Below are 17019 nucleotides of genomic sequence, written 5' to 3'. Positions count from 1 at the left end.
TTGATTCAGATGCTAAACCTCTATGATTATAACACATTACATTCTTTTCTGAAGGAGAAATACATGTTTCTATGTAAATACTAAAATTTATACACAGTTTTTTAAGGGTTAGAGCTCATGAATAAGTCATAAATTAATTTCCCCCAAAGACTGTCAAGAGCTCTGGTTTTCCTATAATCTGGTGAGATCTAGAAAAAGTAAACGAGATGGTGTGTCACAGGCTACAAGTTGGTAAAGTGGTAAAATTAAAAAGGAAGCCCCACACCAAGGTATCTCACTAACAGATGGAATATTCTGGAGATAACTTATTATGCACATTTATTAAAGTGTCCACTGTGCTCATGACTATTGTCAAATCCCTAGAGAATTGGGCAATTTTGAAGCAGCCACCGAGAGCTTTCAGAAGGCCCTGCTGCTCAACCAGAACCATGTGCAGACCCTCCAACTCCGGGGCATGATGCTCTATCACCATGGCAGCTTGCAGGAAGCCCTGAAGAACTTCAAGGTGGGTGTCCCTCAGGGAGATGGTCACTGCAGGTCTTGGATTGTTTTCCAACGGAGTCAGTGGAATGAATGGGCAGAATGGTAAGAATAGTGTTTATGCCTCCACAAAAGGAGAGAAAAACCACTGCCTTGTCCAATAGACTCATTTACAGAGCATGCATTTGGTCTGATTTAGCCCGGAGGGAATTTTCTAATTCCAGATGAAAGAATTAAGCACTTGAGAGTTTTCTTGTTGTATTGATACTAACACGGCATTTTCTCCTTCGGTGCCGCAGAGGTGTCTGCAGCTGGAGCCCTATAACGAGGTGTGCCAGTACATGAAAGGACTCAGCCACGTGGCAATGGGACAGTTTTATGAAGGAATAAAGGCACAAACTAAAGTTATGCTAAACGACCCTCTCCCAGGTCAGAAGGCCAGCCCAGAGTACCTTAAAGTGAGATACCTCCGAGGTAAGACAGAACATTGCAGAACTGTAGACTTTTAACTTGCGAGGCTGTGGAAATTGTATTATCTCTGTTGCGTTCCATGAGACAGCAAGGTCCAAGGGGCGAGGTGACCTGTCCACAGCCACCCCTCAGTTAGTGGTGGGATCGGGACTAAATGGACTCCATGTCTTCTAAGGACCAATTCAGTGCTTTTTCTGCCATCTTCTATATATTTTCTTTCTAAAGTAAAAAAAGACATTTAGTTAAGTCTGAAAAACATAGTTTGAACTCAAAGTGACGGTCATCTGGTTATTCATGTACTATCTCTTACCTAAAGATACAGGAGCGACAGGAAAGTAACCTTTCCTGAGGTTTTTACACAAAATATGAAGGTGGCATCTCTGAGCTATCTTTCTTTTATATCAGAATTCTCACCTAGTTTGGAGAAATGAAATTAGAATGAGGGGAAAGCAAATCTTTGAGTTACCCCTTTAATAGTCACAGTCTTACCTTTTCACTGCCATGTGTAAAGATGTTTTTGTTTTCATATAAAGCCCAAAGTTTTAGTTTCCATTTCTTCTCTTTTGTTTCATTAGCCCTCCATACCAGTATTGTCTGACTGAAAAATATTATAAACTATGTATATCATTTGAAATTTCCAGTAGCCACATTAAAAAAGTAAAAACAAACAGGTAGAATGAATTTGAACAGCACATTTTATTTAATTCAGTGTATCCACAATGTTAGTTCAACATAAAATTAATTTGGGGACACTATTTATTCGGCATTTTACCTTTTTGTTCTAAGTCTTCAAAATCTGCTGTGTAGTTTATACTTATACTACATCTCAATGTGGTCACTAAATTCTCTTTCTTTTTTGTGACAGACACAGAGTAAAAGAGAGAGGGACAGATAGGGACAGACAGACAGGAAGGGAGAGAGGTGAGAAACACCAGTTTTTCATTGTTGCACCTTAACTGTTCATTGATTGATTGCTTTCTCATATGTGCCTTGACCAGGGAGCTCCAGCCAAGCCAGTGACCCCTTGCTCAAGCCAGTGAACTTGGGCTTCAAGCCAGCAACCTTTGGGCTCAGTCCAGTGACCATGGGGTCATATCTATGATCACACGCTCAAGCCAGTGACCTCAGGATTTCTAACTTGGGTCCTCTGCATCCCAGTCTGACACTCTATCCACTGTGCCACTGTCTGCACTGTCTGGTCAGGAGGACACTAAATTTTCATTGGCTATACTTGTTCTAAATTTAAATTTTTTTTTTTTTTAGCTAGAGGGAGAGAGAGAAAGAGGGAGAGACAGGAAGGGAGAAATGAGAAATATCAACTCATAATTTCAGCACTTTAAGTTATTTATTTTATTGCTTCTCATATATGCCTTGACCAGGGGGCTCCAGCCGAGCCAGAGACCCCTTGCTCAAGCCAGCAGCCTTAGACTCAAGCCAGCAGCCATAGGTTTCAAGCCAGCAACCTTTGGGCTTAAGCTGCTGGCCTCAGGCTAAGCAGATAAGCTTGCGCTCAAGCTGGATGAGCTTGTGCTCAAGCCAGCAACCTCAAGGTTTTGAACCTGGGTCCTCAGTGTCCCAGGTTGACACTCTTATCAACTGTATCACCACCGGTCAGGCTAGATTTCATAAAATTAAAAGTTGAAAAAGTAGATTCATATATGTATGAATCTAGCTCTTCCAAACATCTTGAAGTTTTCTAATAATTGAATCAAATATATTTTTAAGTTTAAATTAATTCAAATTAAATAAAAAAATTAAATTTAGTTTCTCACCCTACCCCTATGTTAAGTATTCAATAGCTAGGTAGCTGGGAGCTACCTGTTGGGCAACACAGCTCTGTACTCTAAATTACAGTTCCCTCTCTTTTCCTGGATTCAGAGAACTTGGATTTGTGAACTGTAGACTGAAGGATAGGGCACTCTGTCTCCTGGAGGTTTATCCTACACTGCTTTAGTGATAAGCAGCGGCTGATCAGTCAGTTGATGAAATCATATATGTAGGCAGTTCATCTTCTTTCAATTGGCAGAGAACCAGACTCAGTCTGACTGAACTTGGAGTCCCAGACTCTGGAATTGAAAAATGAGCTCTTTGGTGCAGTTCATGGAAAGGTGGCTAAAATTTAGCCAAAGTAGTCCACATTGACTGACTTGTATTTCACCCAGGTGACTTCAAGTCAGTGGCAGGTTACTCCGATTATCATAGAACTAGAGTGACTTAATAAAATTTTGAGTCTCTATTTAGAATTCTTGTAATTAAATAACAGTTTGTTACAAAGTGTTTGAATGGCAACTAGCCATAAAAAATGTTTCTTCAGCAGTATGTGGGTGTGTCAGGTCTCACTTCCTGTCTGCAGAGTACTCTCGGTACCTTCACGCACACCTTGACACGCCCCTTACGGAGTATAACGTCGATGTGGACCTGCCAGGAAGCTTTAAGGACCACTGGGCGAAAAGTCTGCCCTTCCTCATAGACGACTATGAAGAGCAGCCTGGGTTGCAGCCCCACATAAAGTAAGTACTTCACGTGACTGTTTTCAAGTACAAATTGTAAGTTTGTCATGATAACAACTAATTGATAAATGGCTTTCAATTCATGTTTCAGATTAATTTATTTTTGGATTTGACATGTCTGCAGATGTTTCTTTTAGTTAATAAAGTACTATGAAACTTATTTTGGGGTATTTCCATTTCTTCTAGCCCGATCTTCCCTGCTCATTTTGGGCAATTGTCAATTTTCAGATGTGCTAGCACTTATTGGCAGTCTTTGCCATGTTACACTCTTAAAATAAAATGATTAACATAAGCGAGGTCTGAGAATACACTGCTGGCTAACTACTGCAGCAGTATGACAAAATGGAAATGCCAAAAAGTTATCCCATCACAAAACAGTTAGGTCTAGAGTAGATACTGATTCCTGGCAGTCTGCAGTGCCTTAAAAATTAAGAAAAATTTCTAAAGATCAACTTTCACTCTCTAAAAAGAAAGAAAGTGTTTTCAAACCAGGGTGGTAAAAGGTTAGCAAGTTTAAAAGGACAAAAGTGTCCTGAGGGGTGAGTGCATCTAACAGCTACTGCAATGGGATCCTGGAGGCATAGGCAGGAGGGTTTTGTGAACTTCAAGGGCTAAAATGATGCTGTGTGGAGGCATGCCCAGAATCTTAGCAGCAAATACAAGTTCTTCCTAGGAAGGAATTAGTGCCAGTTTAGGCCAAGTATTCCCACAGAATAAGGTCATTAATGTGAGAATCAACAGAAACAACAAATAGACTTAGACCCTCAAGGACTTCAGATAATTTGAATTGTTGAATACGGACTCTGAAATAACTCCAAATGAAGTATTTTAAAAACTATGAAGAAAAAACAATTATAAAGAAATCACAATCAAACAGGGAGATTATGAAAGATAATCAGGCAGATCACCTTTGATGATTGGTGCTTGTGTCCTTTTGCCATAATAAATGACAGCCAACTCCTGTGAGTCCTCCTGGTAAATAACGACCTAAGGGTGGTTTTCAGGACCTCAAACACAACTTGTACTTAGAATTGCAATTTTTGTTATGACAACTTCTAGCACAGTGGTAGTCAACCTGGTCCCTACCGCCCACTAGTGGGCATTCCAGCTTTCATGGTGGGCGATAGCAGAGCAACCAAAGTATAAATAAAAAGATAGATTTAACTATAGTAAGTTGTTTTATAAAGATTTATTCTGCCAAACTTAGCGAAAATCTGACATAAAGTACTTGGCATGTAATTATTATTATATGCTTTAAGTTGCTGTAAGTCTGCTTTATAAATTTTATAAAGTAAAGTTACTTCCCTACTTTATAAATCACCATTACTACAACTGGTGGGTGTTAGAAAATTTTACTACTAACAGAGATACAAAAGTGGGCAGTAGGTATAAAAAGATTGACTACCCCTGTTGTAACAGATTGACAGCTAAACAGTAGTGGTCACACATACCATTCCAAGTATATATACCTGCTATAATCGTGAGAAGGGTGATGGATATAGTGCAGGGGTTTGGTTGCTGTTGAAGAAGGCAGTCCATGCAGGTTATGTATCTGGAGAAGTTTACAGAGCAAGTAATAGTCTGAATTGCAAACCAGTTCCCAGTGTTAATAACAAGCATGTGACAGTAATTGTGTGTATACTCTCTGGATGCCTCTGTTACTTTGTGTGTGGTTGGGTGCAGAGCACTGGAGTAGAAATCAAGTAGTCATAGGCTCTTGATTAGTTTTCCAGTGGAGGAAGTGACTGCTTTTCAAGTGAAATTTGATTACCCTATGTGGGTTGTAAAAATCTTTATTATGTACATAATGTTTCTTCCAGAGACGTGTTACATCAGACATTTGAGAGTTACAAGTCTGAGGTACAGGAGCTGATTTGTGTAGCTGACCGTTTGGGATCACTGATGCAATATGAAACACCTGGTTTCCTGCCAAACAAGAGAATACACAGAGGTATTTGGAAACTATCGGAAACTGAAGATCTTTCTGACAGAAGAGCAAGAGTTGCTAAATGATGTGCTTTTTAAAAATATCATGTGTTGTGCTTATTCAAATCTCCATGTGACCATTACAGAAGTGTGTAGATTAATTCATCTGAGTTCTGAAAGAAGGCTGCTTCCAGCATTGCCTTTGTGCTGTTGCTGTAGTGTGGATATAAATACAGAGTCTAGGCGTGAAGGTGTGACTGTATAGGTCAGACAGCTCATCCATGGGAGCTGTTTCCTTAACTGTAGGCGTGATGGAGAATTTGAACCCCCAGGTGCTTCAGTAGGGAGCAGAGTTGGGAGGGGGCAACCTCGGGGGTATCTCTAGCTTCCTCTGATAGATTTTCATTTTAGTAGGGCCATTGTGGTTGTAATGTACATTTGGTCTTATTAAATCACCAATACTTGTCATTCGTTTTTTATAGAATTGGCCTACAGGTCCACATATGCATTGATTTTTTTTCAGTAAATATGTTAGAAAACTTTATACAGGTTTCCTTTCGACTGTGATACAATTGCCTGGTTTACACGAGGCTACCATAAAGCAATCATACTGTTGACTCTTCCTTATCAGTGCATGAATCATTATGCCTGCAAATAATATAAATTTTTTTCACGAGTTTTTCTTTCTTTATTTCTTTTGTGTGTGTGTGTGTGTGTGTGTGTGTGTGTGTGTGTGTGTGTGTGATAGAGACAGCGACACATAGGGACAGACAGACAGGAAGGGAGAGAGATGAGAAGCATCAATTCTTCACGTGGCACCTTGTTCGTTGATTGTCTTCTCATATGTGCCTTGACCGGGAGGCTCCAGCCAAGCCAGTGACCCCTTGCTCATTGGGCTTAAGCCAACACAATCTTGCGGTCATGTCTATGATTCCATACTCAAGCTGATGAGCTTGTACTAAAGCCAGGTAAACCCATGCTCACCCTGGCAACCTCAAGGTTTTGAATCTGAGTCCTCTCCATCCCTAGTGGATGCTCTATCCACTGTGCCACCACCTGGTCAGGCATGAGCTTTTCATTTTTGATGTCTAGAGTTAGTGATACGTATAGCATATACATTATATCACGTGAGACAATATTGATATAGGTGCTCACAAAGTTGCCTTGTAAACAGACGGTGTAAACTCACAGTTTTACAGTGTAAACTCACTGTAAAAGTCTTTTCTGTTCCTTATGATTTTAATATTTTCTTTTCTTGAGCTTACTTTATTCTAAGAATAATCTGTAATACACATTACATACAAAGTATGTGTTGATCAACTACTTATGTTATCAGTAAGACTTTTGATCAACAGTAGGCTAATAGTAGTTAATTTAGGGGGAATCTAAAGTTGTACCTGGGTTTCTTACTATGCAGTGGTCAGTGTCCCTAAACTTGCATTGTTCATGGGTCAGCTATATAATGACTGAAGTGATCCTCGAGACTCACTGCAAATCTGTCCCTGTAATGTGTACTTACAGTCTCGGTTTTCTCAACGCTTCTTTCTGGTAGCCATGGGCTTAGCAGCACTGGAAGTCATGCAGGCTGTCCAGAGGACGTGGACCAACTCAAAGGTCCGAATGAATGGAAAAACACGCCTAATGCAGTGGAGGGACATGTTTGACATCGCAGTGAAGTGGAGACGGTAACTACATTTAAGTGAAGGAAAAAAACTAGATCTAATCATTGTAAAATAACATCACCTTTTTAAAACCTTACAGGTTTTAAAATCTGTTTTATTTACTAACAGTAAGCCTTGTGCATTATATTTTCCTCTCTAAAGTTTGTCAGAAATTGCTGGCATCATTATTCTTTGAGATACACTCCATCGTGCTTGCTTCAGCAGCACATATACTAAAATTGGAACGATACATAGAAGATTAGCATGGCCCCTGCACAAGAATGACACACAAATTCGTGAAATACACTCCATTAATGTTTACAAAAACAAACACGTTTTTAAAAGAAGTATTTTAAGAAAAGCAGTCTCTTTGAAAGAGCCTTTCATTACCTGTGTTACCTTTGAATGAATTCAGTGTACACCCCTTTATATGATATTTGAAGTGTCTGATAACCAGCTATAGTTTAGATAACTGATGATAGTCATTTTCATGAGAAAATACTGCTCTACTAGTAAACCTCTGTTGACTTCCTCCTTGGCCCAGTTGGGACACCTATTTGGAATTTGCAGGTTTGTGTTTCATGTTTGTAGATATAACAGTCTGAGCAATTGCTTTCACCCCACTTTTGCAAAGATGTCTTTATATTTTTTATGCTCTTGAACCTTTTTAGGTTGTAAAAGGTCTTCATCTTTAACAAGCTCTGTTTTATAGGATTGCTGACCCCGACCAGCCAGTGCTGTGGTTGGATCAGATGCCAGCACGAAGTCTCAGCAGAGGTTTTAACAACCACATCAATTTAATCAGGTATGACCCTCTGTGCATCTTGGTTGTTGTCATAGGAGTTTATCCTATATCAATGGGCCTGGAGACAAGGGTGGGGGGGCATTGCTCTGTTCCTGGTGACTTCCACGAGGGCCTCAGATTCGCTTTGCCCTGCAGCTAGTGCCCGCGCTCTGCTCAGTGGTCCAGCTGCAGAGGGGAGCGCTGCACCTGCCCTGCCCCTTTTCCGGCTCTGTTTTTTTTTTGTTTGTTTGTTTGTTTTTTGTTTTTTGTTTTTTTTTCATTTTTCTGAAGCTGGAAACGGGGAGAGACAGTCAGACAGACTCCCGCATGCGCCCGACCGGGATCCACCCGGCACGCCCACCAGGGGCGACGCTCTGCCCACCAGGGGGCGATGCTCTGCCCATCCTGGGCGTCGCCATGTTGCGACCAGAGCCACTCTAGCGCCTGAGGTAGAGGCCACAGAGCCATCCCCAGCGCCCGGGCCATCTTTGCTCCAATGGAGCCTTGGCTGCGGGAGGGGAAGAGAGAGACAGAGAGGAAAGCGCGGCGGAGGGGTGGAGAAGCAAATGTGCGCTTCTCCTGTGTGCCCTGGCCGGGAATCGAACCCGGGTCCTCCGCACGCTTCCGGCTCTGTTTTGATGCAGAACTTGAGGAAGGGTAGAGTGCCTAGAATGTCAATTTGGGGGGGGGAGGGGTTTGCATTTTTCCGAAGCTGGAAACGGGGAGGCAGTTAGACTCCCACATGTGCCTCACTGGGATTCACCCGGCATGCCCACAAGGGGGCGATGCTCTGCCCCTCTGGGGCGTCGCTCTGTTGCATCCAGAGCCATCCTAGTGCCTGAGGCAGAGGCCACAGAGCCATCCTCAGCGCCCGGGTCATCTTTGCTCCAGTGGAGCCTTGGCTGTGGGAGGGGAAGAGAGAGACAGAGAGGACGGAGAGGGGGAGGGGTGGAGAAGCAGATGGGCGCTTCTCCTGTGTGGGAATCGAACCTGGAACTCCTGCACGCCAGGCTGACGCTCTACCACTGAGCCAACCGGCCAGGGCCTAGAATGTCTAATTTTAACAAGTCCTAAAACATGAGAGAAAGTTATTAGGTGGATGGAGAACGTGACATTTATTGTACTATCATGATATATTGCATGCCAGTTGTGGGGGAAGGGCTGCCCCCTCCAACCCCCCAGCACACACAGGGTTTGGATCAGTAACACTGCAGGCCACGCCTACTGGGGGCTTTTCCTTTCCGCCCAGAGGCTCTGCAGCTTAGGAAGGCGGGCGCAGTGCTCACCTTTTTACCTCCCCTCCTGTGCTCAGCCACCCTTCAGTACCTGATGAACAAATCATAAAGGACATCACCCATTGAATTTAATTATAGGTAAATTCTGCAAATATGGTAGTAATGTCATATCTAAAATACTTCTAGATACAAAAATTTGCATCCAGAAAGCAATACTCTATATACTTTTGACATTTAAGTTTAATGGAAATGTCATTTATAGATTTTTTTTAATCTAGAAAATAATTTTTCCCCTTGTGACTTGTATATTTTTGTTTCTTATGGAGTCGTTTGTGACATTTATAGAGAAACTCAACTAGCTTTCTTTGAAGTTCACTGTCCATGTGCTGCGCTGCATGGTGGTGATTAAGAAACATAGTAAGTTCTGACTTCAGAAAGTGCATAGCGTAGTGCAGGAGACAGACAGTGACAACTGTATGATGTATTCAGATGTGATGGTCATGTGTAGATACTGGGGACACAGAAAAGGGCACTGACCAGCCTTCAGGTGGTCCCGAGCTGTTTGGAAAGACTGGAATTACAGAGAGGTGATTGAGGCATGGACCCACAGCAATTTGGGCACAGTCGGAAAAGACTAATTTATCGTGATAGTGACTAGTTTGCAATTAAGGGGTACCCACAATCAAGGCCTAAAAGAGGCCAAACTATAAGTAACTTTTTTCCCAAAGTATGACTCACTTTCTACTCCATGGGAAGGCATTTTTTTCCCCTGAAAGTGATGGTGAGCTCTTCAGAGATTGTGAACAGAGGAGTGACAGAAACACATTTGCACAATCAGGGGATCACTTTGGCTGTGGGTAGCAGGATGGGTGAGAAAGGGCAGCGCCCAGGAGGGAAAGGAAGTGGTTAGAGTGGTGTAATAGCTCTGGTGAGCAAGTACTGCTGTCTGGAGTGCAGTGTGGGGGTGAGTTGGAGGGAAGAGAGGATATTGCAGAGGTAGTCTGAGGAGCGCTGATGGAGGGTTAGACATGGGGATGCATAGAACCACAGGAGCGTTCCATCTCTGGCTCAGGTCATGGGCGTCCCAATAGCCCCGTAGCAACTGGACAAAAAGTGGGTGGACATGGTTGGGGGAGGGTATTGCTGGGGGAGTGCAGGAGAGTGGATTCCTGTACTACTGTTATGAACTTGAGCTTTGGGGGGAGTCCGGGGAGCAGTTGAGCAGTTGGGTGTGTGTATATTGTATACCTATAGGCTGTGCACATTTTCTTGTGCATGTGTATGTCGGTTGGATATATACACGTACATGTACACACTAGTCAGGTGTGTACATTCTCTTGTCCGTGTGTGTGTGTCAGTCGGATGTGTACATGTACATGTATACACCAGTCAGGTGTATACATTCTCTTGTCCATGTGTGTGTCAGTCGGATGTGTACCTTAGCATGTTGACTGTACAGGAAGTTCTTGGAGAGAGTTTTAAAATTGGGGGAGGGACATAGAAATGTGAGAAATCAGGCTTCGGGTAGCGGGCAGAAGATCAGAGGAGAATGCTGTCAGGAGAACTAAGGGGCAGAAGGCATGTTGCAAAAAAAGTGAAAGGACCCATAGGGGGAAACTAGCATGAAAGTCTGAGCTCATTTAAGCACTGGAGGATTTTGGCATCTCTGGGGCTGAGTCTGGTACCTTTCCCACCAGTGTAAGCCCCATGAGCTGAGGCACAGTCTTGCTAAGACCATCCTTTGCTTCTCTCTATTTGTTGGTTGCAAACAAGTGAATATTCCAATCTTTTATGCTGCATTATTTTCTTGCTGTTCTTTTGAATAAACTTGGAAATTAGAGATTGTTTGGAATATATTCTTTTGTAAAAATTCTTAATTGTTTTTCTTACAGGGGTCAGGTGATTAACATGAGATACCTGGAATATTTTGAGAAAATTCTTCATTTTATTAAAGATAGAATTCTTATTTATCATGGGTAATCCTCTAATTTTTTTCTTAGTAATGATTTAATATATTTGTTATATTTATGAAACTTGAAGACTAAGCCTGTTGACCAACTAAACAACGTATCAGATTTTTACAACATATTTGGAATCATAAATCCTTTCATAATGTCTTACCATCTTCTCTTTAATAATAACTTAACAAAATCCACGGACCTCAGCTGAATGTGTTTGATCTTATATACAATATTGTGACTTAAGTCTCTTTCTTCTAAGAGGCTGGATGTTTCTTCGACATTTTTTATAAGAGGTTTCATCCTTAATATTCGTTCTCTCTAAAGTGAAAGGTAGGGAGATAAAATAGATATAACTGAACATAACACTGGAGAAAAAAAGAATTCTGAGTGGTCCATTATCACCAAGTGAATATATAAAATTGATACAAAAACCTAGCAGGGTACTTCCATGTGAGCAGCTTTAGAAGAAAAAGACATCTACTTCTAATTTCAGAGTTGGAAGAGGAGTATCAGGCTTGATGACCAAACAGGATGTCTGTCCATTCTGCTTTTCCCTCTTTTACCTGCTAGCTGAGCTGCTGCCCCTTTCCTTAATTCTCATTGGTAGCCTAGCCCTCTTTAGGATTAAACCATCCCATTATTTAGAAACTTTAGTTCTGGCCCATCATTTTGAATATTGAGCCATCATAATTAAGGATGATTTATTTAAATTAGAGGTGATAGTGTAATTATGACATTTCTGTATTACTGTGTTTCCCCATGTATAAGACGCACCTTAATTTTGAGGCCTGAAATTTGAAAAAAAAAAGTAGTACAAAACGTTATTGAACTCAGATTCTATTCCTCATAAAATTCATTCCTGTGAATAAGCACAAAATGCTAGTAAAAAAAATCTACAACCACTGTATAAGATGCATCCAGTTTATAGACCCCAAATTTTTCAAAAAAAAGTGTGTCTTATACATGGGAAAATACGGTAATTTTAGTTCCATCTCTCCCCCTTTTTCAGAGCTAATAACCCTAAAGGCTTGTTGGAAGTCAGAGAAGCTCTAGAAAAGGTGCACAAAGTAGAAGACCTTCTTCCAATTATGAAGGTAAGTTTAACATCAATCACAGTACCTTTTTTTTTAATTGCAGTATGTTTTTAGGAAAAAATAAAACTACAGTACTTTTTTAGTTATTAAATACCATGTTTATTAATATTATCCCGTAAGTGTTTTTATTTTTTTTTTTATTTATTTTTTTACAGAGACAGAGAGAGGGATAGATAGGGACAGACAGACAGGAATGGAGAGATGAGAAGCATCAATCATTAGTTTTTCATTGCCCGTTGCAACACCTTAGTTGTTCATTGATTGCTTTCTCATATGTGCCTTGACCGCGGGCCTTCAGCAGACTGAGTAACCCCTTGCTCGAGCCAGCGACCTTGGGTCCAAGCTGGTGAGCTTTTTGCTCAAACCAGATGAGCCCACACTCAAGCTGGCGACCTCGGAGTCTCGAACCTGGGTCCTCTGCATCCCAGTCCGACGCTCTATCCACTGCGCCACTGCCTGGCCAGGCTATCCTGTAAGTGTTTTAAAGTTTAGTACACTACCCAAATACGCTAACATAAACATACTGAATAATAACCAAAATAAAATAAAACATAGGCATTGGGCTCAAACATAAGAAGCAAATCTGTGAGGAAGTAGTGATATCAGAAACAGAAGGAAACTTAAAATTGCAGACAGTGGAATCCTGCTTCTGGTCACAGAGGAGTAACTAGCACTCAACTGCCCTTCCACATGTAACAATGATAAAACAGGACAAAATGTAAGGCAGCCATTTTCAGGTGTTAACCAATTGTATTAAAAATTTAAAGGTAAACACTGAAAGAATTCAGATAGGGTGTATCCTCTTCTAAATCTCTGGAAGGCAGGGAAATGGAATAAAGAAAACAAAGTCAATTCCAAGGAAAGCTTACAAGAAGACGAGGGAAAAAATAACATGTAGGAAATTCTGTAATGGCAGTGTCAAATCTCAACGTGTCATTAATAATCGATCCCTTTGTTGAAAGACTGAGATTCTTAGATTGGTTTTGAAAGTCCAGGAGGCCCTGGCCAGTTGGCTCAGTGGTAGAGTGTTGTCCTGGTGTATGGATGTCCTGGGTTTGATACCCGGTCAGGGTACACAGGAGAAGCAACCATCTGCTTCTCCACCCCTTCTCTCTCTCTCACATTTTCTCTCCTGCAGCCGTGGCTTGATTGGTTCTAGCACATCGGCTCTGGGCACTGAGGATGGCTCTGTGGCCTCGCCTCAGGTGCTAAATAGCTCAGTTGTGAATATGGCACCAAATGGGCAGATCATTAGCCCCAGACAGGGGTTGCCAGGTACATCCTGGTCAGGGTGTATGAGGGAGTTTGTCTCTCTATCTCCCCTCCTCTCACGTGGAAAAGAAAAAGTTATAGTCCAGGAGACACTTACAACATAATGACATTTAGAAAGAGGAAGGGCGAAAGGTGTGTCCGGCAAATGATGAAAGGAAGAGTGGATGTGGCCACAACAGCGTCAGAACTGTTTGAATTCAAGGAAAGGAGACTTCAGGGGACAAATTGTATTGTTTTAAAATATAATCCATTAAGAATTTTGAGCTTTTTATCCACTAATGAATATAACTCCCCCAAAATCTGTGAATAGCAGATAGATTTAGACTTTGATATAAAACGAATAAACATTCTCCTTGCAGCTATAGTAGACAAGACTGATTTACATCAAATAAAATTTAAGAAATTTATATGGATGAACGAAGAGTATCCATTTCTAAGGAATAACCAGGAAACATCAGGTTGTGTCCAAGCCATGAGCTAAGACAGTACCAAGTCCACATCTGCCTTGCCAGGCTTAGGAGAGCCTATTTCCCAGACTGGGTCTCTGGCTCCTACCTGCTTAGGAGCTGATTCCGCAGATCAACCTCAGGGGTTATCGCAAGGGTCTGATAACTCGAGGAGTGGTTCTCAGTCTTCTCAATCCCATGTATTAACTCAGTAAACATGTTCAGATGTCCCCTTTGCTGTGCTAAGATGAAATTTACAGAACACTCCTCACTCAACTCTTTAAAAGTCAACGTAGTACCGTAAAGGAATTCTAAAGTGTAAGTAGGTTGGGATAGAATAGTGTACATTCAGCATGCCAGCATTCAGGCACATTTTCGTGAAACACAATTGAGATCTATATGTAAAATGACAGTGGTGCAGGTATCATGAGCTATGGTCTCATTGGTGACATGGTTTTCTGAAATGGTAAACCACACTCAGTTAAATTCCAAACAATATGATACATTCTTTCCCTTAATTTGTGTGCTGTCTGCAATGGTGGAAAATTCAGTGTGCATTAAAACTCTTAACAAGTATTTAGTGTGTAAGTGTAACAGGAGTTCCAGGCCTTGGTGTAATGATTGTTACAGATAGGAACTCTGTCTGCAGAAAGTTCAATGGGCCATCAGGTAGTCTTGGCTCCCACTCACCTAATCACAGTAGCCACCAAACTCTGCTGTAAATCCACCAAATGCCCCCCAGAGGGCAGAACGGCTTCACCACACAGGAAGACACTGGGATGCACCACACAGGAAGACACTGGCACGGTCTAGTTTTTAATCGTTAGCTTTCCTGTGAGCATCATAGGCATTTAATGGTACTGCACTGCTCACAAAATTTAGGGGATATTTTATCGCTTCATATTCATTTTGAAATACCCTCTAAGTTTTGTGAGCAGTATATATTGGGCAGGATACAAAATCAGCTTAAGGATTTTAGTGTTTTATATGTGAGTATGTTTAGAAAGAAAAGCATACCAGACTGCACTTACTCAGGGCAGCTGATAGTCGAGCATCTGAAACTGCATTCCCACACGTCACCCCTGAGGGCCGTGCTGAGCTTGGTGTCATTCCTGCAGTATACTTGTCTGTGGTCTGCAAAGTTGCAGTGTGTGTCTGAAATCCCTCAGTCGGCAAATATAATAGTGAACATTTCAGAGCAATCAGACTCTGCATGGAAGGAACACACAGCATGAACACAGCATTTCTTTGAGTTATATATAGGATGTTGGGTCAACTCTTTTGCTAAGAGTCAGAGTTGCTGCCATTTAAGATGAATGTGAGAGGAAACCCAGAAGGAGCTCCAGAAATAAGCAGCACCCTGTCCAGTCCAGGGGCCTGGAGCCTGTGGTACTGAGGTCCTCTGTGACCTCCAACTTACGGGCCATGCCGAGTGGAAGTTGGATGTAGAGTTTGTGTTGGGGTCTGGGGACAGGCAGAGGTGTCATCTGTCCCTAATTGCTGGGTCCCTTGCATCAGCGACTTCTGAGACCCTTTCTAAAAACATGGAAGTTGGAGTCAGCACTGCACTGTAGCAGTTGGGGATTTACAGTGAATTTTACATTAGAAACGTGAATTTTTTTTTTCCCTGAAAGCAGTTTAATACTAAAACGAAGGATGGGTTCACTGTGAACACAAAAGTCCCCAGCCTCAAAGACCAAGGGAAGGAATATGATGGATTCACAATCACTATTACTGGAGACAAGTACGTATGCTTCCTGAATGTGGGGCGAAGGTGGCTGTTGTCAGAAGCTGCCTGCATTGCAGGCTTTCGTTGTATCCTGAGATCGAAACATGGCCCCATGTGTAGCTATAACAGTGACTTTTTTCACATTACATTTTCAGTATTCCATCGGCCAAATCTAACCGCTTTCTGGATAGTAAATATAATGTCTAATGTGATTTGTGGAAAATATTCTTCTGAGTTCTCAAAGTTCATTGTGGGAAAGGCTTCTACTAGTAAAATGAAAAAAAAAAGATGTGAAATTGGCAGATTGGCCGGCAGATTGAAGGCCATTGTAAGTTTATTTTTTAATACAGGTTTTAATGTATATGAGAGACTAATGTGGTCTTAATGTACAAAATTTAGAATACACAGATAAGGAAAGATTAAAAAATAAACCATTATTCAGAAACTGAGATTATATTATAGTGTTTTATAATGTGTTTCTTTATTCCCTTCCCATGACTTTATGACATTTCACCATGTCCTGTTCCTGTAAGCATTTTTAATAATTGCATAGTATTCCACTTTATAGATGTAGTTTCTTCTACTGTTTTTTTTTGTGTGTGTTATTAACCATTTACAGTGTTTCCTATTTTTTCACTTTATAAATGGCACCATAGGAAACCTTTTTATTAACTATATCTAAAATCCAAGGCCCTGGCTGGTAGGCTTAGTGGTAGAGAGTCAGCCCAGTGTGTAGATGTCCCAGGTTTGATTCCCGGCCAGGGCACCCAGGAGAAGCACCCATCTGCTTCTTCCCCCTTTCCCCTCTCCTTTCTCTCTACCTCTCTCTTCCCCTCCCGCAGCCAAGACTCCATTGGGGCAAAGTTGGCTTGGGCACTGAGGACAGCTCCATGGCTTCCACCTCAGGCGCTGGAATGGCTGCAGTTGCAAAGAAGCAATGCCCCAGATGGGCAGAGCCCAGGCCCCCTAGTGAGCATGCTGGGTGGATACTGGTTGGGCGCATGCAGGAGTGTATCTCTCTGCCTCCCCACTTCTCACTTCAGAAAAATACTAAATAAATAAATAAGTAAATAAATAAAATCCAAGCTTCATCTAGGAGCCTTCATATTCCTTGAATTTTGAGTGGACTCGCCTTGAACCTTCCTGCCCCCACACTCCCACCCACCCACCCACACTCAACCTGCAGGCCTGGTGATTTCTGCCTGCTCAGGGCGAGGCTCTGACTCTTGTTCTCTGGCCCCCTGCCTCATGGGTTCTGGCTTTTTCCTCGGTTTTTACTCTCAAACCACAGGAGCCCGTTGTGAGGTTCCATGGCAAAACTTAACAGGCCTTCCTGAGTAAACCCTAGTGTGGCAGCTTCCACATTTTGTGACCTTTCCATGTCCTTGAGGTTCCATCTCTACTGCAAGCCACCAAATTATCAAAGTACTTTCCCAATAAAGGTCATTCT

General features: G+C 41.8%; 1 protein-coding gene and 1 non-coding gene across 8 annotated transcripts in view; both read left to right on the top strand.

Annotated features, from left to right (window-relative positions):
• Nucleotides 1–17019, top strand: part of TTC13 (tetratricopeptide repeat domain 13) — a 127058-nt gene that overhangs the window by 99149 nt on the left and 10890 nt on the right. For 5 of the 7 annotated variants that reach the window (XM_066235913.1, XM_066235892.1, XM_066235876.1 and 2 more), the window contains 9 exons: nt 364–505; nt 780–954; nt 3305–3461; nt 5282–5412; nt 6940–7072; nt 7761–7853; nt 10960–11043; nt 12038–12122; nt 15475–15584. In XM_066235913.1, the coding sequence (XP_066092010.1) occupies nt 364–505; nt 780–954; nt 3305–3461; nt 5282–5412; nt 6940–7072; nt 7761–7853; nt 10960–11043; nt 12038–12122; nt 15475–15584 (1110 nt within the window). The remainder of the gene's footprint in view (nt 1–363; nt 506–779; nt 955–3304; nt 3462–5281; nt 5413–6939; nt 7073–7760; nt 7854–10959; nt 11044–12037; nt 12123–15474; nt 15585–17019) is intronic. The other 2 variants (XM_066235905.1, XM_066235866.1) reach the window with 1 other exon arrangement.
• Nucleotides 7258–7364, top strand: LOC136321608 (U6 spliceosomal RNA). Its single transcript, XR_010728755.1, has one exon. It is a non-coding gene; the product is annotated as a U6 spliceosomal RNA (small nuclear RNA).

This window comes from Saccopteryx bilineata, chromosome 1, assembly GCF_036850765.1.
Source record: "Saccopteryx bilineata isolate mSacBil1 chromosome 1, mSacBil1_pri_phased_curated, whole genome shotgun sequence".
Classification (NCBI taxonomy): Eukaryota; Metazoa; Chordata; class Mammalia; order Chiroptera; family Emballonuridae; genus Saccopteryx; species Saccopteryx bilineata.
The sequence above is the reverse complement of the archived record's forward strand: the minus strand, read 5'-3'. Positions and strand labels throughout refer to the sequence as shown.